This window comes from Mytilus californianus, unplaced genomic scaffold, assembly GCF_021869535.1.
Source record: "Mytilus californianus isolate M0D057914Y unplaced genomic scaffold, xbMytCali1.0.p SCAF_8, whole genome shotgun sequence".
NCBI lineage: Eukaryota > Metazoa > Mollusca > Bivalvia > Mytilida > Mytilidae > Mytilus > Mytilus californianus.
In genome coordinates this window covers 6,990,696-7,015,676 of record NW_026262734.1, presented here as the reverse complement: position 1 = coordinate 7,015,676, position 24,981 = coordinate 6,990,696, and the positions used below count along the sequence as shown (strand labels likewise).

The window sequence follows — 24,981 nt, the reverse complement described above, 5'->3', positions numbered from 1 at the left end:
AGAGTTATTAAGCTGTTGACATGAATTATCATTGATATGGTCATAAATATAAATTAACTGTTTATAAAACTTTGAATTTTTCGAAATACTAAGGATTTTCTACCCAGGAATACATTACAATTGATGTAACAAAACTTTTTGGAATTTTTGAAACCTCAATGCTCTGCAACATCGTACTTTATTTGGCCTTTTTAAATTTTTTGATTCGAGCGCAACTGGTGAGTCTTTTGATGACGAAACTCGTGTCTGGTGTAGAAAATTTTAATTCTGGTCTTTATGATGAGTTTATTTATCAACAACTACAGAATAATAATTATATGGTTTCCTTAAAAAATGAAATGTGGGATTATAATTGTCCGAAGGCAAAAGGTTGTAGATGAGTAGTCCAATCTATAAATAGTGTTATACAAAATTTGCATACATGAATATCGAGCTGATATAGCTTGGTAGGGATTAAAGCAAAAAGATAATAACAATTTAACTTCCTGTTTTATATTTACAGTAATATGCATAAGTGTAATAATAAATCAAACTCGTTGTCTGTTCTTGGTTTTTCTATAGAACTCACATGACGGTCCTCAATCTGAAATAAAAATAATACTGAAATAGGCGTGCATTCATAGTAAATTTATTGTGCAATCAAATGAATGTTCTCGTCTTCGTTCGTAGGTGGTGCATAAAAAGAATAATTGCTTGTTATGTCATAATTATAGTGAAATATTATGTATGGTCTTTTAGAACTTCTTCTCCCCACTCATCATTTTTTTTCCTGCAAAGATATGAATATGAAAGGACCGTATTCTTGCGACTCAAATTAATTAAGATAAACGTTCGTGATGTTTAAACATGTCAGTTGTGAACAAGTATGCGGGGATAGACAATCTCAAACTGTATATCATATATGCATCTAACGTAACTAAAAAATTGATTTCAAAGTAGATGTAATGACTTTAGATTTATTTGATTTGTGAATTGGATTCTTCATCAGAAAAATATACGATATATTTTGTCAAAATATAAAGTACAACAATTTAGAATATACTAACGATTTTTCGCATATGTAAGAATAACTATCATAACAGTTATCATCATTCCATTCATAGTTTAATCCATCAGATATGGTCAGACAATGCTCTATTTCATCCTGATTATTTGGTTCACGTATAGTACGTGTATGCCAATCAGTCTCAGCAAACCTCTCTCCACTAGTTATCCATATCCATTCACCTTCTTGAACCAGATCTGTACCACCAAGCCAAAAAGCTGAAAATATGTGTTTTAGAATAATATTTGTACTTAAATGATATATAAAATTTCATCAAAGATACCAGGCTTATAATTTTGTTAGCCAGACGAGCATTTTGTCTACAGAAGACTCATTAGTGGGCTTATATCAAAACAGTTGCAACGCTAGATTAAACATATACAGAATAATTGCACACGTCAAGTTCGTTAGCGTTATAGACCATATTTTGGTAAAGTAAATAATGTATGAGTTTAAAACAAAGAAAGTCTTGAAAATGACTCAAAACCCTGAAAATCACCAAAATATTATCTTATAACCTCAGTTTAATTACAGTTGCGTAATATTCTGAATGACATTTGTCTGCTTTGAATCATGACGGTACCGAAGCAAGGGCTACTGGCGAATGGAGAATGCTACCCTTTTTGGATTAACAGTTCAACAGTAACAGTATCCGCAATTGCTATTCGTCGTACGTTTATTATCAAAGAACTAAATAAAAGATATGATACACATTAGCTGTAGAACATTAAACTAATTAATCATCTGAACATTTGAATATTGATGGTACCGAAATGATTGCATATGGAATGATGGTCCACCAGCAGTGGCATCGACCATGTGATAATGTTATAAGGGTATGGTACTGATGTCAATGCGCACGACAAATGTTTCTAGAATTAACTTCATGACGTACGTTTTAACTGAAAGTAAATCCAGGAAAGCACTTCAGACACACAAAATCAATAAAGAGTTATTGTCATTTAATGAAATGTTTGAAATGTCAAATAAATAATACAAGATATATGCTACAATTTAAGTTTCTTTCGTGAGGTAATTGTTACTGCGATCTGTTAAAATATGGAGAAGTATCAAGTTGTCCAGTAACTCTCCATGTTTCATGTCTTTAGTTCCGGTTTACCCTCTTTGCAGAAGCTACCTGTTGGATTTATTTATAATTTGTGTTCGTATTTTATAGCATGAAATGTTTTCAAGTTTGCGTTGAACAAAAACCAACAATCCGTTAATCCAAAAGTGCACCCCCAACTGGGCAGATCGTTTCATTTTTTTATCATTTTATCTATATTTTGTTTTGATAAGTTTTCGTCAAGGACACATGAAGAATGTGCATGCAATATTTGCCGCTAGAATCTAATCAATCGACAATAAATCAAAAACTGTTTAATGATGGACTTATTAGAACGCAAATTGTTTAGAAAAGTTCAACCTAGCATGTATAGAAGGAAGCACATGTTCTGAAAGTTAAGGTATAACTTGTTTGCCAATTCACAGTAAAGTATTACATGCATCTTTAATTTAATATTCATTTCGAAATTTGAGAGCACTCCTAATATAAATATGTTCCGTCTTTCTTGGAAGATAATTTGAGTCATATCCATTTAACTTATAATAATTATTGTATGCACCCAGAATACTTGCGTTTTCCTGATCATCAATTAAAAGATAAAGATATTGCCATTTCTAACACAATGGCTTAAATCAAGGGAACGGCTACAAAAAAAGGAATACATTTGCAAATACTAGTGTACGCCATTGAACTCACTTGTCTACCAGGAGCAAATTAAATCCATAAAGAGGCTTTCGAGCTATAGGCCTTTTAACAGAACCTTGTAACAGATCATTAAAACAATGAGGTATACAATGTTTATATAAGAGCTCATCTGATCAATCAATATAGTAGTACCTACTCTTAGTGCCATTCTTGATTAAGTTTGTCTTTTTGGAGTCTTCATTAAAAAATCTTTAGAACGCAAGATGTTGGACCCCATTTTAGACAAGTTCACGATAACAAATAATATGCACTTATATCATTTCTGTGTCTTGGGTAAATATGTATATGTTCTATTCTTGTAGTTTGTATATTTGTTCCTTACGAGTGTAATTTTGCAATACATAATTATAAAGTTCGTGCTGTTTTCCATTTTAAGGTACATACTTTGCTTATTTCTTTTCGCATTTGTCTTTAGAAACGTTATCACATTTCTTGTTGTCGCTTCTGCAAGCTGACCTTTCAGCAATTTGCATTTCCTCTGAAAAATACAATTTGTAATGAACATGCTGAATTGAACGAAATATTCACAACTCAACGTAATGGCGGACATCTGTGTAAATTGAATTCATTTCACAGACAACTATAAGATAAATGGCAACCACAAAAAGACAAACGGACAAACAAAGACCATACAATGTTCAGGATTTCGACATTTGAATTTAAGATTGATCACAGAATTATGCACTCCTTAAAATTATCTCAGTGTCAATGGCGGTTTCTTGAATGTGACAGAACTAAACCTTGATCCTGCATCAAGGAAAACAAATTGTTTTAATACCGTTATCATATTTATCAATGCTATATATGTTTATTCTCGGAAACGTTGCCTTTTATTGAATTCAATAAAATATTCGTATTCTTCTTATTCTTAATTTTTAACAATTCAACATTTCGGAGATTTTAATAGGCTCATTATTTAAAAAAGCTTCAAAAGTTTTTGAGTTATCTTCCCTTATTTGGTAAGTAATGAAATCGGTTCTGACTAGTTACATATATTTAGATAAACCATTCGCTGATTGAGTTTCTCTTGTATAATTTCCCGCCATGTCAATTCGAAAATTGCACTTAAAATTTCCGTTATATTATCATACGAAAAGCAGAATCTATCAGTTTTACCCGTTGATAATTATATTTGTCTACTCTCGAAAGGTAAGCTTTTGAATGTCAATTTGGAATCTTTCGCCTCAAAATAAATATGATAACGATTTCGAATGATTAGCGGTTGCGTGGAAGAATTGATTTGTATCTTGACATACTTATATTAGCAAATCCATAGTTTACTGTATCTTATGTATTTATAATAGATTCCGAAAATTGTTTACTGTTGTTTTCAACTGCAGGATCAGGTTGATATACAGTTGTAATTAAACAAAAGAAAACTTTTATTTGAGAAGGTAAACATGGATAATTTGTTATATTTGAATTGTTGACATCTGTTTCTAGGGCCTGTGAAAGTTTAATGTAGGTGCATAATTTAGGATTTTTTGCATCTTATCTGAATGTTTGTACTCAAATCATAATATGGAGCTTAGAGATATATGTATAAACTGAAACTAAACACAAATTTTCACAAAACAGTCGATTGTGGAGGTGCAAATACTTTTGGATTTCTCATATGCAGAAGTATAAGTTTCATACAAAGAAATTCCCCAGAAAAATAATAGATTGATTTTTTCAAAGCAGTCCTCGGCAACTGCTTGTATACATATAATCCTGAAAATGGTCAATAATCTAACAAACAAAAAAAGTCGGGTACACCTTTTTACTTTCAGGTGTGTTTGAGTTGACTGTTTTGTGCTGAAGACGAATAAAGCAAAAATTTGGATAGGCCATCTTGCTTCCGATTCAATTATTGTAATATATTATGGCTACATTCTGGTAAAATTACATTTAAAATTCACAGTACTGAAAAATTAAAAATATGGTTCAAGTGAAATATTTTTCTATTGAGTGATAACAATAGAGTCGGAGTGTTTGGATGAAAATAATCTTCGTATATATTAATTCATGTTTTCGTTTTTCTTTTTCGTTTATTTTTCTTAAGATAAAAATTGAAGCATTATAATTATTTTATTCATGAAATGTACTAAAAAAAAAAGACGGTCACATCGCTCACAAGCACCCCCTTAAAATTTTACTATAAGCACATGACGACAGACTCTTAATAATGCATAATTAAAAAAAAAATCTTTTGTGTGTTTTATCTAGTGTAATTAGTCTTCAACTTCTGAAAATAGTTTGTCTGTCCTACAAATAAATATTCAAATAGATGTTTTTTTTTGTGTTTTTCAATTTTCATTTTCGGTTTTCAAGAGTTATATTGACAGTGCGTCATCCGTATAAATGGCTTTCATTTTTACGATTGAAAAACACAGGGTGGGGTAATGTGAGATAATTTCGACGAAATAGATTCTTAACTGGATAATGGCTTAAATTATTGTTTTCAAACGTATAATTGTAAAGTAAACAAATCATTACAACCTTGGCATCTCCCCAAGATGTTCTGGAAATGCTGAAGTAATAACAGTTGTTGCCATGCTTCTTCCAACCAATTTGACATAAAGGTTGAGCTGTTTAAAAATGCAATTCATTAAGAATTAAGAACAATATGTTATTGTCGACGGAACATGAAAATTGAACAGTCTTTTCCACAATCAGAGCACACTAAATAAAGGAATCTTAATAAAGAAATAAAATAGTAAGATATATGTGTGTTCATTAATTGCATAATGATATTTTTTCATAAGTTTTTGCTTGTCTCTAAAAACACATGCATTCGTATTGCCATTGTTTGTCATTATTACATTTAATGGCCATTACAAAGTAAAACATGTATAAGAAAACCTAGAAAAAGCACATTTTTATAGAACACTTAAAAACCTTGATTTGTCAAAAGATATCACATCGTGTGGGTTTATATATGTTATATGAGCCACTAAAATAGAAAAAAAAACTTAGAAAAATGCACGAGGGAGATACATTCCTTAATTCAAAATGATTTTCAAAATTTTAATAGAATTTTAATTTCAAGTGTGTATAAAACATTATCCGTTCCATATTTTCATAACAGTACCGACGCACTTGCTACTGGGCTTATAATACCCTTTGGATCTACAAAATGTAACAGTTACATTTAACCACCATTACTTTTGATATCGACTAGTTGGTAGTTATAACATGTATAACATAAACATTGAACTATTAATGTTTAAAATGATAAACATGTTCATTGCTCTTACCTGCATCTCTCCCTGGAATGGTCAATGCTATAACAAATAAAGAATAAAAACGAGGAATGGTATATTTATACAAATAAATTTTAAGGAATAGTGTGAATAGAATTAAAACAGGAAGTTAAGAATTGAAGCAAGCGTTTGTTTGTTTGTTTTCAATAGAACTTGTGAATGCATTATTGTTTTTGTCATATGTTGCACTTGACTACGGATATTGTTGTTCCAGCAGATAAACACTTACACACTATCATGGTTGCATGCTAAACTCATTGTTTGGTGTAACTAAACAACTTGAAATTCACAGTCAAATTGGAAACCCACATAATAGCTGCATCATTCACAAAAGAGGAGATTTTAGAAAAACACAGCTCAGTCCTTCTTTCCTTTGGTATATACATTAAAAAGGACGATATAATCTCCCGTCTTTAAATTGGATACCTAAACTTCAAAAAATTCCTTCTTAAGAACGATATATAGCCGAATTGTAAAGATATTGAACAAGACAGTATTCTTAAGTCTGAATCCCCAACCTTTCCGAACAAATAAAGAAAGACATATTGGGATGTGGTATATTCAACAGCGGTGTCATACTGATGTGAAATCTTAATTACAGTTGTTTTTAAGAACCAAGGCAGTGTGCGATAAATGAATGTTTCACCTTTTTTCTATAAATTGCATATGGCGAAGCAGAAGTTGAATAATGCTCAAAAACAAATGTGAGTGGAAAATATGAGTGGTTTTTCGTAACGGATACTCTAATTTATGTAGTTAAGTTTGGTAAAATCATTCAAAAACAGCTCAATCACTACAATTCAGAGCCTGATTATGAAAGGAATCAAATTTTTTCAAAAATGACCATAAATAGGATTGATATAACTCGGTTTAAATTTCGTTCTTGTTAAGATTGCAGTTGCAATTGAACCGTAAATTTAAAAAAAAAATATACTAAAAATGCATATTTTCAATTTTTCTGAATCATGGAATTTTGTGAAATTATCAATTTTTCTAGTCTGCAAATGTGCAGCACAGTAAGCATTGTAGTAATAAAGTGTAAGTTATACTTCTCCGCCCAATCATAAAAAAAAATGCGTGGGACTTGATTTTATCACCATAGCAAATAATTTTTCTGGTTTATTGCTTTATTTTTTAGCTTTATTTTTAATTCTGCAGTATAAGAGTATTAGTGTCCTAAATTGTTTCGAAACCATTTCGAAAATACATCAAAGCATACTCTAATTCTAGGTTACCATTGTAAATTTTTATTGAAAGCTACTGTTACCATGGAAACAAACATAACCCATAGCAACATCAATTCAAAGATATATTAATGGAATTTTAAATAAAATAAATACATTTGAAGATAATGTTTAATTTTCGAATGAAATGCTATGCTCTGTTTAACTCACTGTCTAGTATGTGCTTTGTTAGAAGGTGCAATAACATTGAAAAAAACAATTTGGCATGGAGATGGGGTGGGGTGGGGGGTTAAATCTTTCACAGATCCTTGCAAGAAAACTTGCTGCAACAGTTGGTCAGATATTTTTCAGTGTTCTCAATCAAATACTAGTAACCAATTTATGAAAGGTTAACAGATGATTGATTTAAAGGGATTGCAATAGCCCATCATGGCTTTTGGCAAGGTCCAGATAAATATTGAAATTATTGCTATAGCAATACAATGTCCTTTATGTTGTAAAAAAAAAGAAATTTTGGCAACATTCGCTATTTCATAAGGCAATAACTCTCTTAAACTTAATCACATCAGCAAGAAACTCAAATTTGAACTGTGACTTGTAATTATACGCTTACATACTAAAATAAGAAACATTTGGTAAAAGCATTCCCAAACTAAAACTGACGGACATACAGACAGACGGACATACAGACTAGTTGAAAACCTATAAAGTCGGCGGGGATCAAACAAAACAACAAATAATTCTTTTAACGAAAAAATGTTGGATTAAACCTGGTTTTATAGCTAGCTAAACCTCTCACTTGTATGACAGTTGCGTAAAATTCAATCATATTGACAACAATGTTTAAACAAAATAAACAGACATAAAAGGTAAAAAAAGTCCCTAAAAGGGGTACAGCAGTAAAATTAAAGTTTCTTATTATTGTATTTAAGGTAATTATATTCCTTTTAAGCAAAGAGATGCTTACACCAAACCCAGCTCCTCGTGTCTTTTTTTATGTTCTTGTGAGACTTTGTTTTGCCTCTGCTCTGTTTGTTTGGGTTTTTCTTTATGTATCATTACTACTTAATTTGTGATGTTTTTGTGTTTTGAAGTTCAGAACACTAGTTAAATTATATTTAATGCATTTAATGAGTGGAAATATGTCTGAATTGGTTATAAATATTTCAATACATTGGCTTTGAATCGATTTCAATCAAACCATTTACGTACAAATGATATGAAAGAAGCAAACCAGATATGATATTAAGTAACACACAAAATAAGTTACAGATCATCAAGTAGTGTTTTGCACTGCACTAGAATCTAGGTTTTCAACGTTATTTGTTCATCTTACCTTACTCTCCTCAAACGGATAAATGACTAAATTGGACGATATGATATTTTTGGGGGTGAATTTGAATCCGAAAAAAAAATACAAAATCACATTTTTCCCTTCCAAAAATATCATTTCAAATTTAGTCACTTATCCGTTTTAGGAGAGTAGGCTAACTATACAAATAAATTCATTGTTTATGAGCCTTTAATCACAGTTTATGTCGATTCATGAGAGGAATATAATCGATAACATTTCGGAAAATCGTTAAAAATCATCATTTAACAACCATAACTATTCTAAGGAGTCATTTGATAATTTTGATACAGTTGAGAGCATGTTAATCTGAACGTTGGGATTATTTTTTCTGTCAAATTTTCTGTATCTTTAATGGTTTTGAAGATATCATACAATAAGTGTTTAGGAAGTACAGCACTAATTCATGGCCTCATTGCGTTCTTTGTTAAATTCCTCAATTTCAAGCAGGCACAGATCTTTGTATTAGGTTCAACTCAAGTGACAGTCATTGCATGTCAAAGTGACACCTTATGGTGTCTTTTACTGAAACAATCAGGAACTATCTTGTGTTAAATATGTACTACTTTCTGCTATGTGCGTTCTGACCGGGCCCGAATTAGTGGTGTTACACCTTTAGAACTTTAAGACATGTCGATCATGCTTGTTTATGAAGCAGAATAAAATAAAAACACTTAATAAAATTGAGAATGGAAATGGGGAATGTGTCAAAGAGACAACAACCCAACCATAGAGCAGACAACAGCCGAAGGCCACCAATGGGTATTCAATGCAGCGAGAAACTCCCGCACCCGGAGGCGTCCTTCAGCTGGCCCCTAAACAAATATGTATACTAGTTATACACACCTTTGGAATCAATCATGTTAAGTTCGTATAAATTAAGTCAAATAGTTAAGAAGGGAAATTTTGAAACGAAATTACAGACGACGGTCAATGGGCCTTACGACATAGCTAGAGCTGCTGAAATTGGCCTTTTGTCAAATGAAATCAATACTCTACATTAGGAGGACTTGAAACATAAAGTCGTTGATACAGGCATGAAATATATTTTTAATTGTTTGTCACGGGTTAACAGTTATCTAAACACCCTGGATTTATTATTTTGCAACCTGATTTCAAATGCACTATTTTGCACTTGTTAAATATAATTCAATAATGCCAACACTAAATATATGTTAAAAGAGATCAGATAAAAGTAATAATCGAAACATACCAACGATAGAAAGCACCAAAGCTGTCAACAGTAGAAGCCTCATGTCTTCGAATGCAACCTAAACAAAATCATTTACTGATCAGTTGAAATGCGTTTCCTGTAATAATCATATTTAATAAACATATAAACCTAATTCATGTTTAGTAGTAAAGCGGAATATTCTCATTATTGTGTCATTTCTATAAACAGCGGTTTCTGTATTTATTCACAACTGTATATGAATTTAACTGTTTAGAGCTTGACATATTGTGTATACACCTGTCTATTGTTGAGAAATGTAGTTTTAACTCTGAGTGTTTTTGGTTATTTTTGTTGTTGGACTGCTGTTCCTTCTTTTTCTCATCTTGATGTCCTTATTATAATGAATATTAAAAACAGAAAAATATCAACCGTCAATAAACTATAAATAAACAAATAAAAGACGACATCACTGCCAATGGAAAAATAAGTAAATCAACTAAACATACTCATATTAACGTTTACTTGACATGAACCCACTAAAAACATGGCTTGTACAGTTTTAGTAGCATTGCCCTCACTATTTTATTGTTCGTCAAAAGACAAATTAAGAAAAGTGAAACCTACAATCAAGAGCGTGATTGCATTTTTTACTCTCAATGCACTCAAATTTTAGTTCTATTTATATAATTATGGAAAAAGACCTTATATTGGTACCAATGAATTATCGCTGACGAATTTAAAGTTTGATACAACTTTTGGCTATGTCTATTGTATAAATTCAATTGCACTTTCCAATTGTGAGTTTTCAATTTATATTGCATTATTTCAGTAGCACATACATATGGAATATATATCAATAAGATACGCAAATAAACAAACATATTTTTTTTAGTTTTTTCGTGAAAGGAATTTAAACACTTAGATACAGTGGCAAGGGTTCTGCATGGTTACAGCAAAGGGATTGCTGCTTAAGTTTAAACTGTATTATAATAGTATCCATTTAATTTGGTTTTGATTTATGTAGCAGTTGGCCTTGTATATATTGTATTCGTCCAGCCAATAAATTCGCAACTTATAATTGTGTGTGAATTTTTACCGAATGCATCTTGTAAAAGGTTTATTCTTATTGGAGCAGAAATATCTTAGCCTTCCGATGAACATGAGTTTACAATAATCGCTTTTCAAAGATATAAAATGTGGAGAAACAGAAAAGAACGATAAAATATGCAAAAACATGTATGCCAACTTACGGTACTCAACAATTACAATATACCAAGCTCTAAATTTGTCCCTCGTCCAGAAAAGTTCTACATATTTTTTAAATATACAAACAATATTAACTCATAACTCAGTACAATTTTTGATAAATACATTACTTTAGACAATACTTTGAAAAGCTAACGATGTTAAAACTATTGTTTACGTCATTGACCTTATCCCATCTCATTTGTCTTATATCGGACTTTTTGAATTAAGTGAAGAACGAACAATAAAAAAATCACTTTACGCAAGTTATTTACTTCTATAATACTGGAGAAATAGTCAACTAAAACACGGATATAAGAGGATGTTAACACAGTAAAAATATCCTTTCGGTTTCCTCGAATTTTTGGATTCCTGTGTTATTAACGTTTACCGTTGTGCAGTTTTCAAATGATTTCATTTTGTACTACAAAAATTAAGACAAGTTTATTTTAAATCTGTCCTGTACCGTTAATTGTTCAGTTACATAAGTTTTCCAAGACAACATGCAATATTGTTTCATACCCAGCTGTAAAACGGGTAGTATACTCCTTACTGATACCCTTTTCAAAGTAAATTGATCACCAAATGATATAATACACGTAATCATGAGGGAGGATCTGAATCTCACTATTCGTTATTTTGTACACATTATTGTGTATACTCTTTGACTGATTTTTGTCGCTGAAACACGGCAAAGATCTAAAGAACGACTGAATCATCAGCGGTCAAATGTTAATAACCCTAAGAACAATACATTTCTCTAAAAACACTTCCATCAACCAAACCATTCCATGTTGTCTACGAAAATCAGGATTATAAAGGAGATATTAAACACATGATCCCATATCGCTTACAGTCATTTCTGGGTTCGATACTCCTTATGGATGCACCGTTATACGTAGTTTATCAATTGTGTTGTTGTGCAATGGAAAATTTTTGTATTCTTGTCTTTCGTTTTTGTTAATGTGCTTTGTCTATATGCCTTTTTGTTTGTCTTTGTTGACATCTGTTATTCTCATCGGATTTTGTCAAATGTCTTATCGTTTTTAGTTGTAAATTTTATTTTTTTCTGTTCTATTCGTGTGTTACGGTAAAGATAATTAATCACCCAGTTCATTATAAGATTTTAGTTTGGGTCAACTTAATTTTTACGATGTATTTGGTTTACAGTTTGATTTAGAAGAAATACCGACATAGCTTGATAATACAATTAATTATCTAATTACTACCACAATTTTATATTAATACGTATTGTAATTTTCGTTGTTATTAATACATGTTATATCAGTATTACAAACCTAATCTTGAACTCTATCCTATTTTTTGGAAATTTATAGAAATTTAAATGTGACGTCACATTATGCATCGATTTCTTCGGCTAACATATAATACGTTGTTCGGCTGTGCCTTTTTTATGTGCTGATTTATTCTGTAGTTAGTCACCACATCGGTGTTAACATGTATATCTATTATATAGTCATTTTTATAAATTTACTGTTTGCAAAAGTATGAATCATTCTAAATACTAAGAATTTTCTTAACCCAGGCATATAACCTTAGCCGTATTTGGCACAACTTTTTGAAAATTTTGGTCCTCAATGCTCTTCAACTTTGTACTTGTTTAGCTTTCGAACTGTTTTGATCTGAGCGTCATTGAAGGGTCGTATGAAGATGAAACGCGCGTCTGGCGTATTAGATTATAAGCCTGGTACCTTTTGATAGCTTTTATTTGTGTGTGTCTCTGTCCTGCATGTTCTCCCATTTATTTGTATTGTAGTCCTGTCATGTAATCTTGTCATTTTAATGTTACATTTAACATTGCCATAAAAGCGGGAGGTTCGGCTAGCCACAAAACCAGGTTCAACCCACCATTTGTTCTTAAAATGTCCTGTACCAAGTCAGGACAATGGCCATTGTTATTTTATAGTTCGTTTCTGTGTGTGTTGCATTTTAGTGTTGAGTTTCTGTTGTGTCGTTGTTCTCCTCTTATATTTGATGTGTTTCCCTCAGTTTTAGTTTGTAACCCGGATTTGTTTTTTTCTAAATCGATTTATGAAATTCGAATAGCGGTATACTACTGTTGCCTTTATTTGACAGATTTGCTTGTTTTTGTAGTGATTAGGATTATAACACAATGTTGACTGCTGTACCCCTATTATTGACAATTTTACCTATTATGTCTGTTTGTTTTGTTCACATATCGTTGTCAATATAATGGAATTTTATGCGACTGTCATACAAGTGAGAGGTTTAGCTAGCTATAAAACCAGGTTTAATCCACCATTTTCTACATAAGAAAATACCTGTACCAAGTCAAGAATATGACAGTTGTTATCCATTCGTGTGATATGTTTGAGCTTTTGAGTTTGTCATTTGCTTAGGGACTTTCCGTTTAGAATTTTCCTCGGAGTTGGTATATTTGTTATTTTACTTTTTCCTATGTGTACAGAGTGATATCAACAAATTTAAATTATTTTTCACCTCTGTTCGACACCATAGAAGTCACTTTCATCGAACATATACGCCAACTGCAGATTGTTTGTACTCCTCTGTTCATGTTTCACCTTTTTGGAATTCACATTTAGATATGAGAAAGGATTAAGCTTCAATTGTACACTATATTAGTTTATATCAACGATATAGTTCCTAAAAAAATGTAACGGATAATAAAAAATGATTAATTTTTTAGAAATTTGCCTCCTTTTTCAACTTTTTTATGATACCATATCTGGCGCAATCCTCTCCAATTGACAAGTAGGTTGATAAGTAAAGAATATGGTATATAACGAATATTTCAGCTAGAATAATTGTGGGCGAGGGGCGATGCCAATGTTAATTTTTGGCCATCTGTCATAGATTTACCAATTTATGCAAAAATCAGGTTATCTAAATCACATAATGTATGGCGTCACAAATACATTACTAATGACACAATTGGTGAAAGTTTTGTTTTTGCATTTTAAAATTGTAACATATATTTTTATCAAATTTTCAAAACCTTATCGCTGTTAAAAACTAGCAGGTGTTTAGTGCAAAAATTATGAGCTAGTGTAAATGGATTAACTCAAATGATATATGGAACAATGTTCGAAGACTTTCGAAAAAAAAATAAGGAATCCCTTAGCAGCAATCTCATAAACTACAACTGTGTTATATATTTGCAAATTATAAACAGCAATTTTGTTAACAAAATGAAAACAAAAGAGAAATGTATACCAACTTAATTATTTATTGATGTGCTACCTATGTTTCAACAGGGATTATAAAATTATTAAAATATCACGTTATAAACTGTATGCTTCCAAAGCGCTTTTCTTGATTTTCTTGATTAACCTTCATCAGGAACGTTCGTAGCCAAATATAAGTACCGAGCTATATGACCAAAATGGATATGAAAATAACTGCTAAATCCATCTAACATGTCTAATATCATCTTAGTTTAAGAGAATTGGAACCATAGTTTCTTAATCATTTTTGGATTTATGAATAGGCAATAATAGAAAGGTATGTTAGCACTAAGTACTGAGCTGACGATACCATTGGCGACTAATAGTCCACGACCCAGTACTAGAACAAATGAAGAAAAAACACTTTATTAATTGCAAAATGTATGTGTCCGAATTTTTTTCCATAAATAAGTATTGTAGTTTATTTCAAACAATAAATAAATAAAATAGGTTTGATAGTAAATTATGACAATGATACATGTACACAAACAATAAAGTATAAAAAAATCAACTTGTAGGAAGCAATAATCGACCAATTGGAAATATAAAGTAGTCAGACACATTTCAGTACTTTCAACTGTAATGAATTATATATATTTAATTACACTTTCAGACAAAGATATCCGTTTAATTGGTATATAACACAAAATGTTCAACTTTACTAGTGGAACGGCTTTCCGTTTTCACTTTGATATTTATTCTTTCACGTTCATTGTTTTTGCATGTTAAATCAAATAGAATTCCATTATATTAACAACAATGTGTGAGCAAAACAAACAGACATAATAGGTACACATGTAAACATAGGGGTACAGCAGTCAACATTGTGTTATAAACATAATAACTATAAAAACAAACAAATATACCAAAAAGAAAAACAAAAAGGCATATAGACAAAGCACATAAGCAAAATTGAAAAACAGGAATACAAAAAATGACGACAGCACAACAACACATTGGCGGGATGCATAAGTACCGAGCCACCCCAAAAGGATATTACCAAAAATGGACTAAACAGTAAAGGTTAATAATTTACAAAGACAAACAAAAGAACACTTTAATACGTATATAAGATGATAATCAGAGTCAGTACTTAGAATCTATACTTCAAGACCATCATGTTTTATTTGTGAATTTTACACTGGATATTTATCAACAAGGTCTTGGTATCTTCCGATGAACTTTGTAGAAAATGACGAGACGTTCTTTGATATAACCAATTAAACTTTGATTAACTTTTCGGGCAGTCATTTAAACAGGCAAAGGACCGAGTTTTCTTTTTAAATTAGCATTGATTATATTATGTCCTAGGACCGGTCGGAGCTATCATAAATCCTGTTCCAAGTTAACTTTCACGAGTCATAAAAACTGGTCATCAAGTTGACTAGCTGTACAGGTCAGGACTGCACCCATCTGTATCTGTCGTATCCTATATTGCAAGTTCTATGGGATATATGCGTTCAACATAGTCACCAAATTTAGAAAAATATTGTGAGAGAACAACATCTATATAGCGGAACGTGAAGTTCAACGATAATTCTAGCTTCTTTTCATTCTTCATAAGAAGCTCTTGTAAGATGTCAGCTTATATGAACATAGGAACAAGTCGACAAGAAGATGAGCACGTTTGGTACCCATGTAAACTAGAAAAAGAAATATATCTTCTTCATGCCAAGTTCTGATTCCTTGGTCGTCTTTGACTATATTTTATGTCTTTTTTTTTGGTTTAAAAGCTCCACATTTTTTAGATATATTTTGGTTTTTCAAAAATGTTGGTCCCAGAGAACCATTGAAGAGACATTTTTTGTCGAAATCCGCATCTGGTGCAGACATGTTGGTTTTGTTAATGTTATCACTAGCACTAGGTATATACATCTGCTGGTGAACTATTATTACCCGAGCGAATCACCAGCCTATTAGCTATGACTACGGTACTGGCATACAACATACAAATATTGTGTTATTAAAATTTGCTGTTACCCAATTTTGGAAATTACTTTAATTAAGGATATATATTCTTCATGCAAAGCTTTGATTTCTTGGCCTGCTTTCGCTATATATTTTGTCGTTTTCGGTTTATAAGATCTTTCATTTTAATAAAATCAAGATTTTTAAGTATAATAACCGAGAGCATCCCTAAAGAGACATTTATTGTCGAAATGCGCATCTGGGGCAGAAACATTGGTACTGTTAATGGTATTATAATAAGTTAAAGACACGATTCTTTGTATTTAGCGCACATTTTAGCATTCGGTTTGATTATCCTTCAAAATGACTTCACAAGTTACAAAGATATCGGTGAAAGAAGCTACGGTTTGTACCAAACACAAGCTGAGGTCAGGTGTACGCCGATCAACAAACACATACCAACATCAATATATATATAGGAGGCGAACGTAAAAAACCATCTAAAGATTTCTAAACAACAAAGGTGTATTAGTATTGTACTGCTGCAATAACAAGATTTGTTTATGGACAATTGCAAAGCTGATGATTTAGACATGGATAACACAAAACGTGATTATTTTTACAAGTGAATATGCTGACACTCAATGAACGTTTAAAGCTTATTGTAATATGCGATACTTACAGTTTCTTTGAAACGGGTTTAACTTTAAATCTTTAAGTGTCTGACTGGATAGAGCAGTATGTATATACTGGTATGTTATATCATCATCACGGATGCACAACAGTTTAATTTGATTTGTAATTTCATATGTAAAGTTTTTACCTCAAAAGTTCGCAATGTCGACCGTTATGTAACAAAACATTTAAAATTAGAATTATAGTCAACATGTTACATAATATCAAACGGACATTGTTTAATAAAATAATTACTCAAGTGTAAAACATAATTCATAATTATTCAAACGGAATTTCCCCACAACAGATCCTAAGTATGTATATTCTAAGCAAAACATCTTTAATTTTAGTTAAAACGTTGAAGTTAAGGTTTAAAAATAGAAAGGAGATCCCAGAAGGGGGGATTGATAAAAAAATTAAATTGCGGAAGACAGACATCACCATGACCAAAATGGGCGGTAAATAAGTAATGAACAGTCAGTAGAAAAATAAAATATTGAGTATCAACGAACCCTTAAAACACGGGGATAGTTCTTGCAGCAGTATTGACACCAATAGAGTTGATAATGAGGAGTAAAATTTGGAAGATATATCACATTAAGTATTGTCATTCAACCATATGCCGATATAAAATGTGGCATATCAGTTGTAATCTATGCTACAAATACTCAATAAATCATATTCTACGAATTCACGAACCTCAACCAGAAGTTGTTGTTCATATCTTGATATTTTCATCGACATTTACAGAAATAGACGACTTCAAAATAGAATTTATGACAAACATGATGATTTAAACTTATCGCTAACATACCCATGGCGTTTATATATATCTCAATTAATGCTAACGAGCATGCATGTGTGTTAACACTATATGGACTTCATTAATAGATGGTGTTCTCCTGACATAATAGCTATTTCAATATAACTACGAGGAAGAACGACTGATAATGAAATCGACGTTGGTTTTTTATGTTTCAATAACTTCACATTTTTCATGTCTGGCTCTTTTAAAGCCGACTCTACGGCATGGGTTTTCTCGGTGTTGAAGGCCGTACTGTTGCCTATATCAGCTTTCATCCATTCATTTAAGTCTTGTGGATAGTTGTCGCATTAGCGTTCATACCACACAATATCTCCTTAATTTTATACTGAATCAACTTAACGGTCACAAGCAAGAACTAGCTATAGTTGACCAGAACAATGTTTGTGTGTTCCAAATCAGTAGCAATATGTTCGAGCAATTCTAAATATTTAGAAACATGTCATATGCTGTCATTATACCAGTGTGTTAAAAATATTGACATATTATGGACAGGAACTTAACAACACAGAACAAAATGATCACATCTTCTTAACTGTGCAAAGAGCGTACGTTCGAATTATCTACAAGGCATCGTGTTCATTCCAAATCATTATAATTCCTAAGGAATATGTTTTTATGACAATCTGGATATTAGGAGTTATATCTATATCCGTCAATAGATATTAACCAACGGATAAGGATGTAAAATTTAAAGGTGTCCGTGCCGCCTTCAACAATGAATAACCCTTACTGTTCAGTAAGATGCAGGAAGTCGCGGCAAAATGTGAATCAATTCAAACGAGAAAACTTACTTTAAGGAATAAAGAAATAAACGAAAAACATGTCAGACAACAAACAACGACAACGACTGAATTAAAGGCTCTTTATTTAGGACAGACACGAAGCAAGACCATAATAAGACGGGGTAAAACCTGTCTCGAACGTTCGTCTCCCTCCCAAACATGAGACAGCTATGTAACTGTTAAATATAAGAGCACAGTACATTATATTGACACGAAAGTAACAAAAACACAAAGGACACAAAGTATTTTCTTAGAAAACTCAAATTCACCGAAAACAATTTCAAAGTCAATTTCATCTGAATTATAAACGGTGTTTTCTAGATTTGAATATCAATCACTACTTATTCAACGGATAACATTTGAATGCATTCCAAGAAAATCCTGTACAATGCCATAATATAAAAAGATGTGGGACGGCAAATGCTCCTAACTTTATGGCAAATTCATCTTTCGAATTTTGTTTATCTATGAAAAACAAAATCAAAGATAGTGCCGATAAAGACAATCGTCAAAGATCTTAATATAATGTTAAGTTTATAAAATTTTAGAATAAGTTAATTGAAATAATCAATACGATCAAATGACTCGTATCTAAATTTAAATGTATGCTCTATAGACAACACTATCGTGCAAATACAAATGTTGAATGCCGTTTGAAATAGGAATTCCACAGATAGGGTACTGCCAGACCAATCCTCATCAAGTTGTTAATCATTCATTTCCAAAATGATTTACATGTACATCATTTACTTCAAAGATAGTGGGGCATACGTGATTGTACCTGTGTAAGAGAAGTTCCACATTTAATGTCGTTGATTTTTTACAAAATGATATAATAAAATTGTGTAAGACTGTTTCAAGTACATGTACTAATATCAACTTTTGTCTGAACAACCCAGCTAATCTATTACACATGTGGTTGTTTTAAACACTTAACATATAGTATGTCAATATGATAAACATATATTCATCTCTTTCCAGGAAAATGTTTATATTATTTAGATTTCTAAAATCCCCCTTCGTGCAGACAGCACGTGAGTAGACTAATACGTGTAAACATTGATAAGATAAATATATATTCTCGAAACCTGAGGCAAACTTCTTACATTTATCAAGTTGTTTTCATTTAAGGTTTTGTTTTAATTGCAACCTAGGAGATTTTTTTTTTTAATTGGTATACTTAATATTTGATATTTGTGGTGTTCTGTCATACGTGAATATGAGTGTATTAAGTAACAAATTGGTAATTAATGCAACCGGTACTTTGAGCAATTTTGAATGTGATATTCAAACCAAACTTGTTCTTGCTGGAACATAGCCAATGTATGCCTTTGATAAATTTTTTCAATGTAAACTTGCAGTTTTAGATATCAATATTCTAGACGGATCTATGGATGGAATGAGTTCCTCCTAAGTTTTTGGTAGAACTTTCGAATATTAAGAGTAAGGTTTCTGTCCTTTATCATTTAATTTGATACCTTTCAAGGAATTTATTTCGATTGATTCTTGTTGCGTCTAGCAACAGATAAGGACCGAAGTGATTTTTGATATGTGAATCCTACTTTTAAAAAGAAAGGAATATTATATATAAAAGTATTTTAATTTCTTCATTTGACCAACATGTGATAAGTTTATATTTTATTTCAATAGCACCATCACCCATACAATACCAATGAATTCTCGAACGTTGTATTAGTACATTACGGGCCTTCGCTCCATTACTTCCATGGAATGGATGATTATTTTGACTTTCTCTATAACGTAATTTGTTTGTGCCTTTTTATTTGTGTTTACATGAAATGCATAAGAAAAGAAGCATTAAAGAAAGCATGACAACAGAATTTAAGGTGTATCATTACATATATATGTAAACATATTCTGTAAATATTTTACGGATGTAATTTGATATATTTGAAACGTATTGTTTTAATAAATGTATTGAACGTTCTGTACTACACTTAGTATCAAAATTATATTATTAGAAAATAAGACGCTGCCTTCTGACATTATACATGCTTTTTGTTTAAAATATGACTACTGAATTCGATGTCAAATGAGTTGTTGCGACAAGTTTGAAAAAAATCCAATTTAAATCACCGATTATTAGAAACACAACTTCAAAATACTAATGTATTCAGTCGCGGATAATGCCAGGCATAAGAAAATGAATGGGTCTATCAATACCTATGCTACATCAATCGTTAAAGACCCAAAACACTTGTCATACATCCAAGACAAATATGTTGTTGTCCCCGCAGAAAAAGTCCCAAACAACATCGTTTTTGTGTGTAAATTACATTACATAAACTGCTTAATAAATGCATGAGGTATTGACACATCACTTGGAAACTCAACATATACCCCCTAAACACGTACCAAAGAGGAAATCCTGGAGAATCATACGTCTCTTCTATTTCCCTTTGGAATTTCAACCAAAGATGAAGAATATGATCTTCCATCACTGTATTAGATACCAAACTACATACGTTTCTATACAAACAACGTTATATTGCTTGGTCTTTCAAGTGCTCCACGAAACCTCTTTCTAAATCAATTTTATCAGCAATCAAAATAAACCTACCTATTCTAGAGGTGGCGTGAATCAGATGTTGATACTAAACAATTCCAAAGTTCTTTTAGAGTACTTACAATCTAAGACTTTTTCATCTTGCAATAGTATTAAACGATTTTACTTTTTTACATTTCACACAAGTATTCCCCATTCCGACCTAAAAGAGAAGACAAATTGAAAGAGTTGGTCCTAATTTTTTACACAAACAAGAACGACCATCGTAGATACAATTATCTTGTCTAAGGGTGGGATGAATCCTACTTTGTAAAATATTAATCTGATTCAAACAAAAAATTCTCTAAAATTGACATTGTTTTTCAACAAACAATCGGCATTCCCATGGGAACCAACTATGCCCCTTTTCTTTCTGACTTGTTCCTTTATTCATGTGCGGCTGATTTCATACGGGAACTTCTTAGTAAGAAAGAAAGAAGTTAGCAGTATTTTTTAACTTTACTTTCCGCTATATAGATGATGTTCGCTCACTAAATCATTCAACATTTGGTGACTATGTTGAACGCATATATCCCATCGAACTTGAGATAAAGGATACAACAGATACAGTTAAGCCTGCCTCATATCTTGACTTACATTTAGAAATTGACAATGAGGGTCGGTCGAAAGCATAAATTTACGACAATGGAGATGATTTCTGCTTCCTAATTGTGAACTTTCGATTTCTCTGTAGCAAAATTCCCGCAGAGCCTCCATACGGAGTATATATATCCCAGTTGATACGATATTCCTGGACTTGTAGGTGTAATACCACATTTGATTTTCCCGTATTAGTCTTTGTTAAATTTGCACTTTTCAAAAAATTGTGCAGAATTTATCTTTGTTTCAAATAAAGAAATACTTGGCATGAGTTAAGTTTAATCTTGTCCAGTACTATAGACAAAATTTAACATAACATTTCAATGCATATAAGAAAATAACCATCACTAGAAGTTAACCAATCAAATTTTCACCCCTTTTTTCCTGTATACAAGCTTTAGTAACCATGTAACCTCACGTTTCCAAAATATTCCATAGAAACACCAATTAAAAAGAATAGTGCTTTGAAACACCCAAGATATATGTTTATGACTCAGAAACTTTTTACTGTAATGAAATGTAGGATTAACTTCCTACAACTGTCAAATTCAAGGGAATATTTTTTTTCCCCTTTTCCCCGATTTAAACTTATTACCGGGTTTGTACTAACATTAGCAACACGACGGGGGCCACACGTGGAGTAGGATATGCTTACCTTTCCGAAACATCTTATATCACCCCTCATTTTGTGAGGGTTCGTGTTTGCCAATTTGTTAGTTTTCTATGTTGTGTTTTGTGTACTGTTGTTAGTCTGTTTCTATTTTTGTCTTTTTAGCCATGGCGTTGTAAGTTTATTTTCGACTTATGAGTTTGAATGTACCTTTGGTATCTTTCGCCTCTCTGTTAATGAACATCTATAAATTTTGTTATAATTGGGTGACTGTACATGTCCACAGTGGTCTTTTATTTATGTTCGCCTCCATTTAATCCAGTAAAGGTTAATAATTTACAAAGACAAACAAAAGAACACTTTAATACGTATATAAGATGATAATCAGAGTCAGTACTTAGAATCTATACTTCAAGACCATCATGTTTTATTTGTGAATTTTACACTGGATATTTATCAACAAGGTCTTGGTATCTTCCGATGAACTTTGTAGAAAATGACGAGACGTTCTTTGATATAACCAATTAAACTTTGATTAACTTTTCGGGCAGTCATTTAAACAGGCAAAGGACCGAGTTTTCTTTTTAAATTAGCATTGATTATATTATGTCCTAGGACCGGTCGGAGCTATCATAAATCCTGTTCCAAGTTAACTTTCACGAGTCATAAAAACTGGTCATCAAGTTGACTAGCTGTACAGGTCAGGACTGCACCCATCTGTATCTGTCGTATCCTATATTGCAAGTTCTATGGGATATATGCGTTCAACATAGTCACCAAATTTAGAAAAATATTGTGAGAGAACAACATCTATATAGCGGAACGTGAAGTTCAACGATAATTCTAGCTTCTTTTCATTCTTCATAAGAAGCTCTTGTAAGATGTCAGCTTATATGAACATAGGAACAAGTCGACAAGAAGATGAGCACGTTTGGTACCCATGTAAACTAGAAAAAGAAATATATCTTCTTCATGCCAAGTTCTGATTCCTTGGTCGTCTTTGACTATATTTTATGTCTTTTTTTTTGGTTTAAAAGCTCCACATTTTTTAGATATATTTTGGTTTTTCAAAAATGTTGGTCCCAGAGAACCATTGAAGAGACATTTTTTGTCGAAATCCGCATCTGGTGCAGACATGTTGGTTTTGTTAATGTTATCACTAGCACTAGGTATATACATCTGCTGGTGAACTATTATTACCCGAGCGAATCACCAGCCTATTAGCTATGACTACGGTACTGGCATACAACATACAAATATTGTGTTATTAAAATTTGCTGTTACCCAATTTTGGAAATTACTTTAATTAAGGATATATATTCTTCATGCAAAGCTTTGATTTCTTGGCCTGCTTTCGCTATATATTTTGTCGTTTTCGGTTTATAAGATCTTTCATTTTAATAAAATCAAGATTTTTAAGTATAATAACCGAGAGCATCCCTAAAGAGACATTTATTGTCGAAATGCGCATCTGGGGCAGAAACATTGGTACTGTTAATGGTATTATAATAAGTTAAAGACACGATTCTTTGTATTTAGCGCACATTTTAGCATTCGGTTTGATTATCCTTCAAAATGACTTCACAAGTTACAAAGATATCGGTGAAAGAAGCTACGGTTTGTACCAAACACAAGCTGAGGTCAGGTGTACGCCGATCAACAAACACATACCAACATCAATATATATATAGGAGGCGAACGTAAAAAACCATCTAAAGATTTCTAAACAACAAAGGTGTATTAGTATTGTACTGCTGCAATAACAAGATTTGTTTATGGACAATTGCAAAGCTGATGATTTAGACATGGATAACACAAAACGTGATTATTTTTACAAGTGAATATGCTGACACTCAATGAACGTTTAAAGCTTATTGTAATATGCGATACTTACAGTTTCTTTGAAACGGGTTTAACTTTAAATCTTTAAGTGTCTGACTGGATAGAGCAGTATGTATATACTGGTATGTTATATCATCATCACGGATGCACAACAGTTTAATTTGATTTGTAATTTCATATGTAAAGTTTTTACCTCAAAAGTTCGCAATGTCGACCGTTATGTAACAAAACATTTAAAATTAGAATTATAGTCAACATGTTACATAATATCAAACGGACATTGTTTAATAAAATAATTACTCAAGTGTAAAACATAATTCATAATTATTCAAACGGAATTTCCCCACAACAGATCCTAAGTATGTATATTCTAAGCAAAACATCTTTAATTTTAGTTAAAACGTTGAAGTTAAGGTTTAAAAATAGAAAGGAGATCCCAGAAGGGGGGATTGATAAAAAAAATAAATTGCGGAAGACAGACATCACCATGACCAAAATGGGCGGAAAATAAGTAATGAACAGTCAGTAGAAAAATAAAATATTGAGTATCAACGAACCCTTAAAACACGGGGATAGTTCTTGCAGCAGTATTGACACCAATAGAGTTGATAATGAGGAGTAAAATTTGGAAGATATATCACATTAAGTATTGTCATTCAACCATATGCCGATATAAAATGTGGCATATCAGTTGTAATCTATGCTACAAATACTCAATAAATCATATTCTACGAATTCACGAACCTCAACCAGAAGTTGTTGTTCATATCTTGATATTTTCATCGACATTTACAGAAATAGACGACTTCAAAATAGAATTTATGACAAACATGATGATTTAAACTTATCGCTAACATACCCATGGCGTTTATATATATATCAATTAATGCTAACGAGCATGCATGTGTGTTAACACTATATGGACTTCAT

The 24,981-nt window shown here is 31.8% G+C and overlaps 1 protein-coding gene across 2 annotated transcripts; it reads right to left on the bottom strand.

Moving 5' to 3' along the window:
• Positions 1-470: 470 nt before the first annotated feature.
• LOC127711491 (perlucin-like protein) lies at positions 471-24,258 on the bottom strand. 2 transcript variants are annotated; one of them, XM_052217563.1, is made up of 7 exons: positions 24,104-24,258; positions 9,810-9,867; positions 6,056-6,082; positions 5,298-5,386; positions 3,201-3,294; positions 1,047-1,263; positions 471-583 (listed from the first exon to the last, which is right to left on the bottom strand). In XM_052217563.1, exons 2-7 carry the CDS (start codon positions 9,850-9,852, stop codon positions 565-567), a joined length of 489 nt encoding a protein of 162 aa, XP_052073523.1. In that variant the 5' UTR covers positions 9,853-9,867; positions 24,104-24,258; the 3' UTR covers positions 471-564. The 2 variants fall into 2 exon arrangements, with proteins under 2 accessions (XP_052073523.1, XP_052073522.1); XM_052217562.1 differs by lacking the exon at positions 24,104-24,258 and adding an exon at positions 16,833-16,987.
• Positions 24,259-24,981: the final 723 nt, after the last annotated feature.

Excerpts from the sequence above, each read along its gene's own strand:
- LOC127711491 (XM_052217563.1), bottom strand. The coding sequence starts at position 9,852 with ATGAGGCTTCTACTGTTGACAGCTTTGGTGCTTTCTATCGTTG. Across the intron at positions 6,083-9,809 it reads TTTGGTGCTTTCTATCGTTG|CATTGACCATTCCAGGGAGA; the intron begins GTATGTTTCGAT and ends TATTTGTTATAG. Across the intron at positions 1,264-3,200 it reads TGCGAAAAGAAATAAGCAAA|CTTTTTGGCTTGGTGGTACA; the intron begins GTATGTACCTTA and ends ACATATTTTCAG.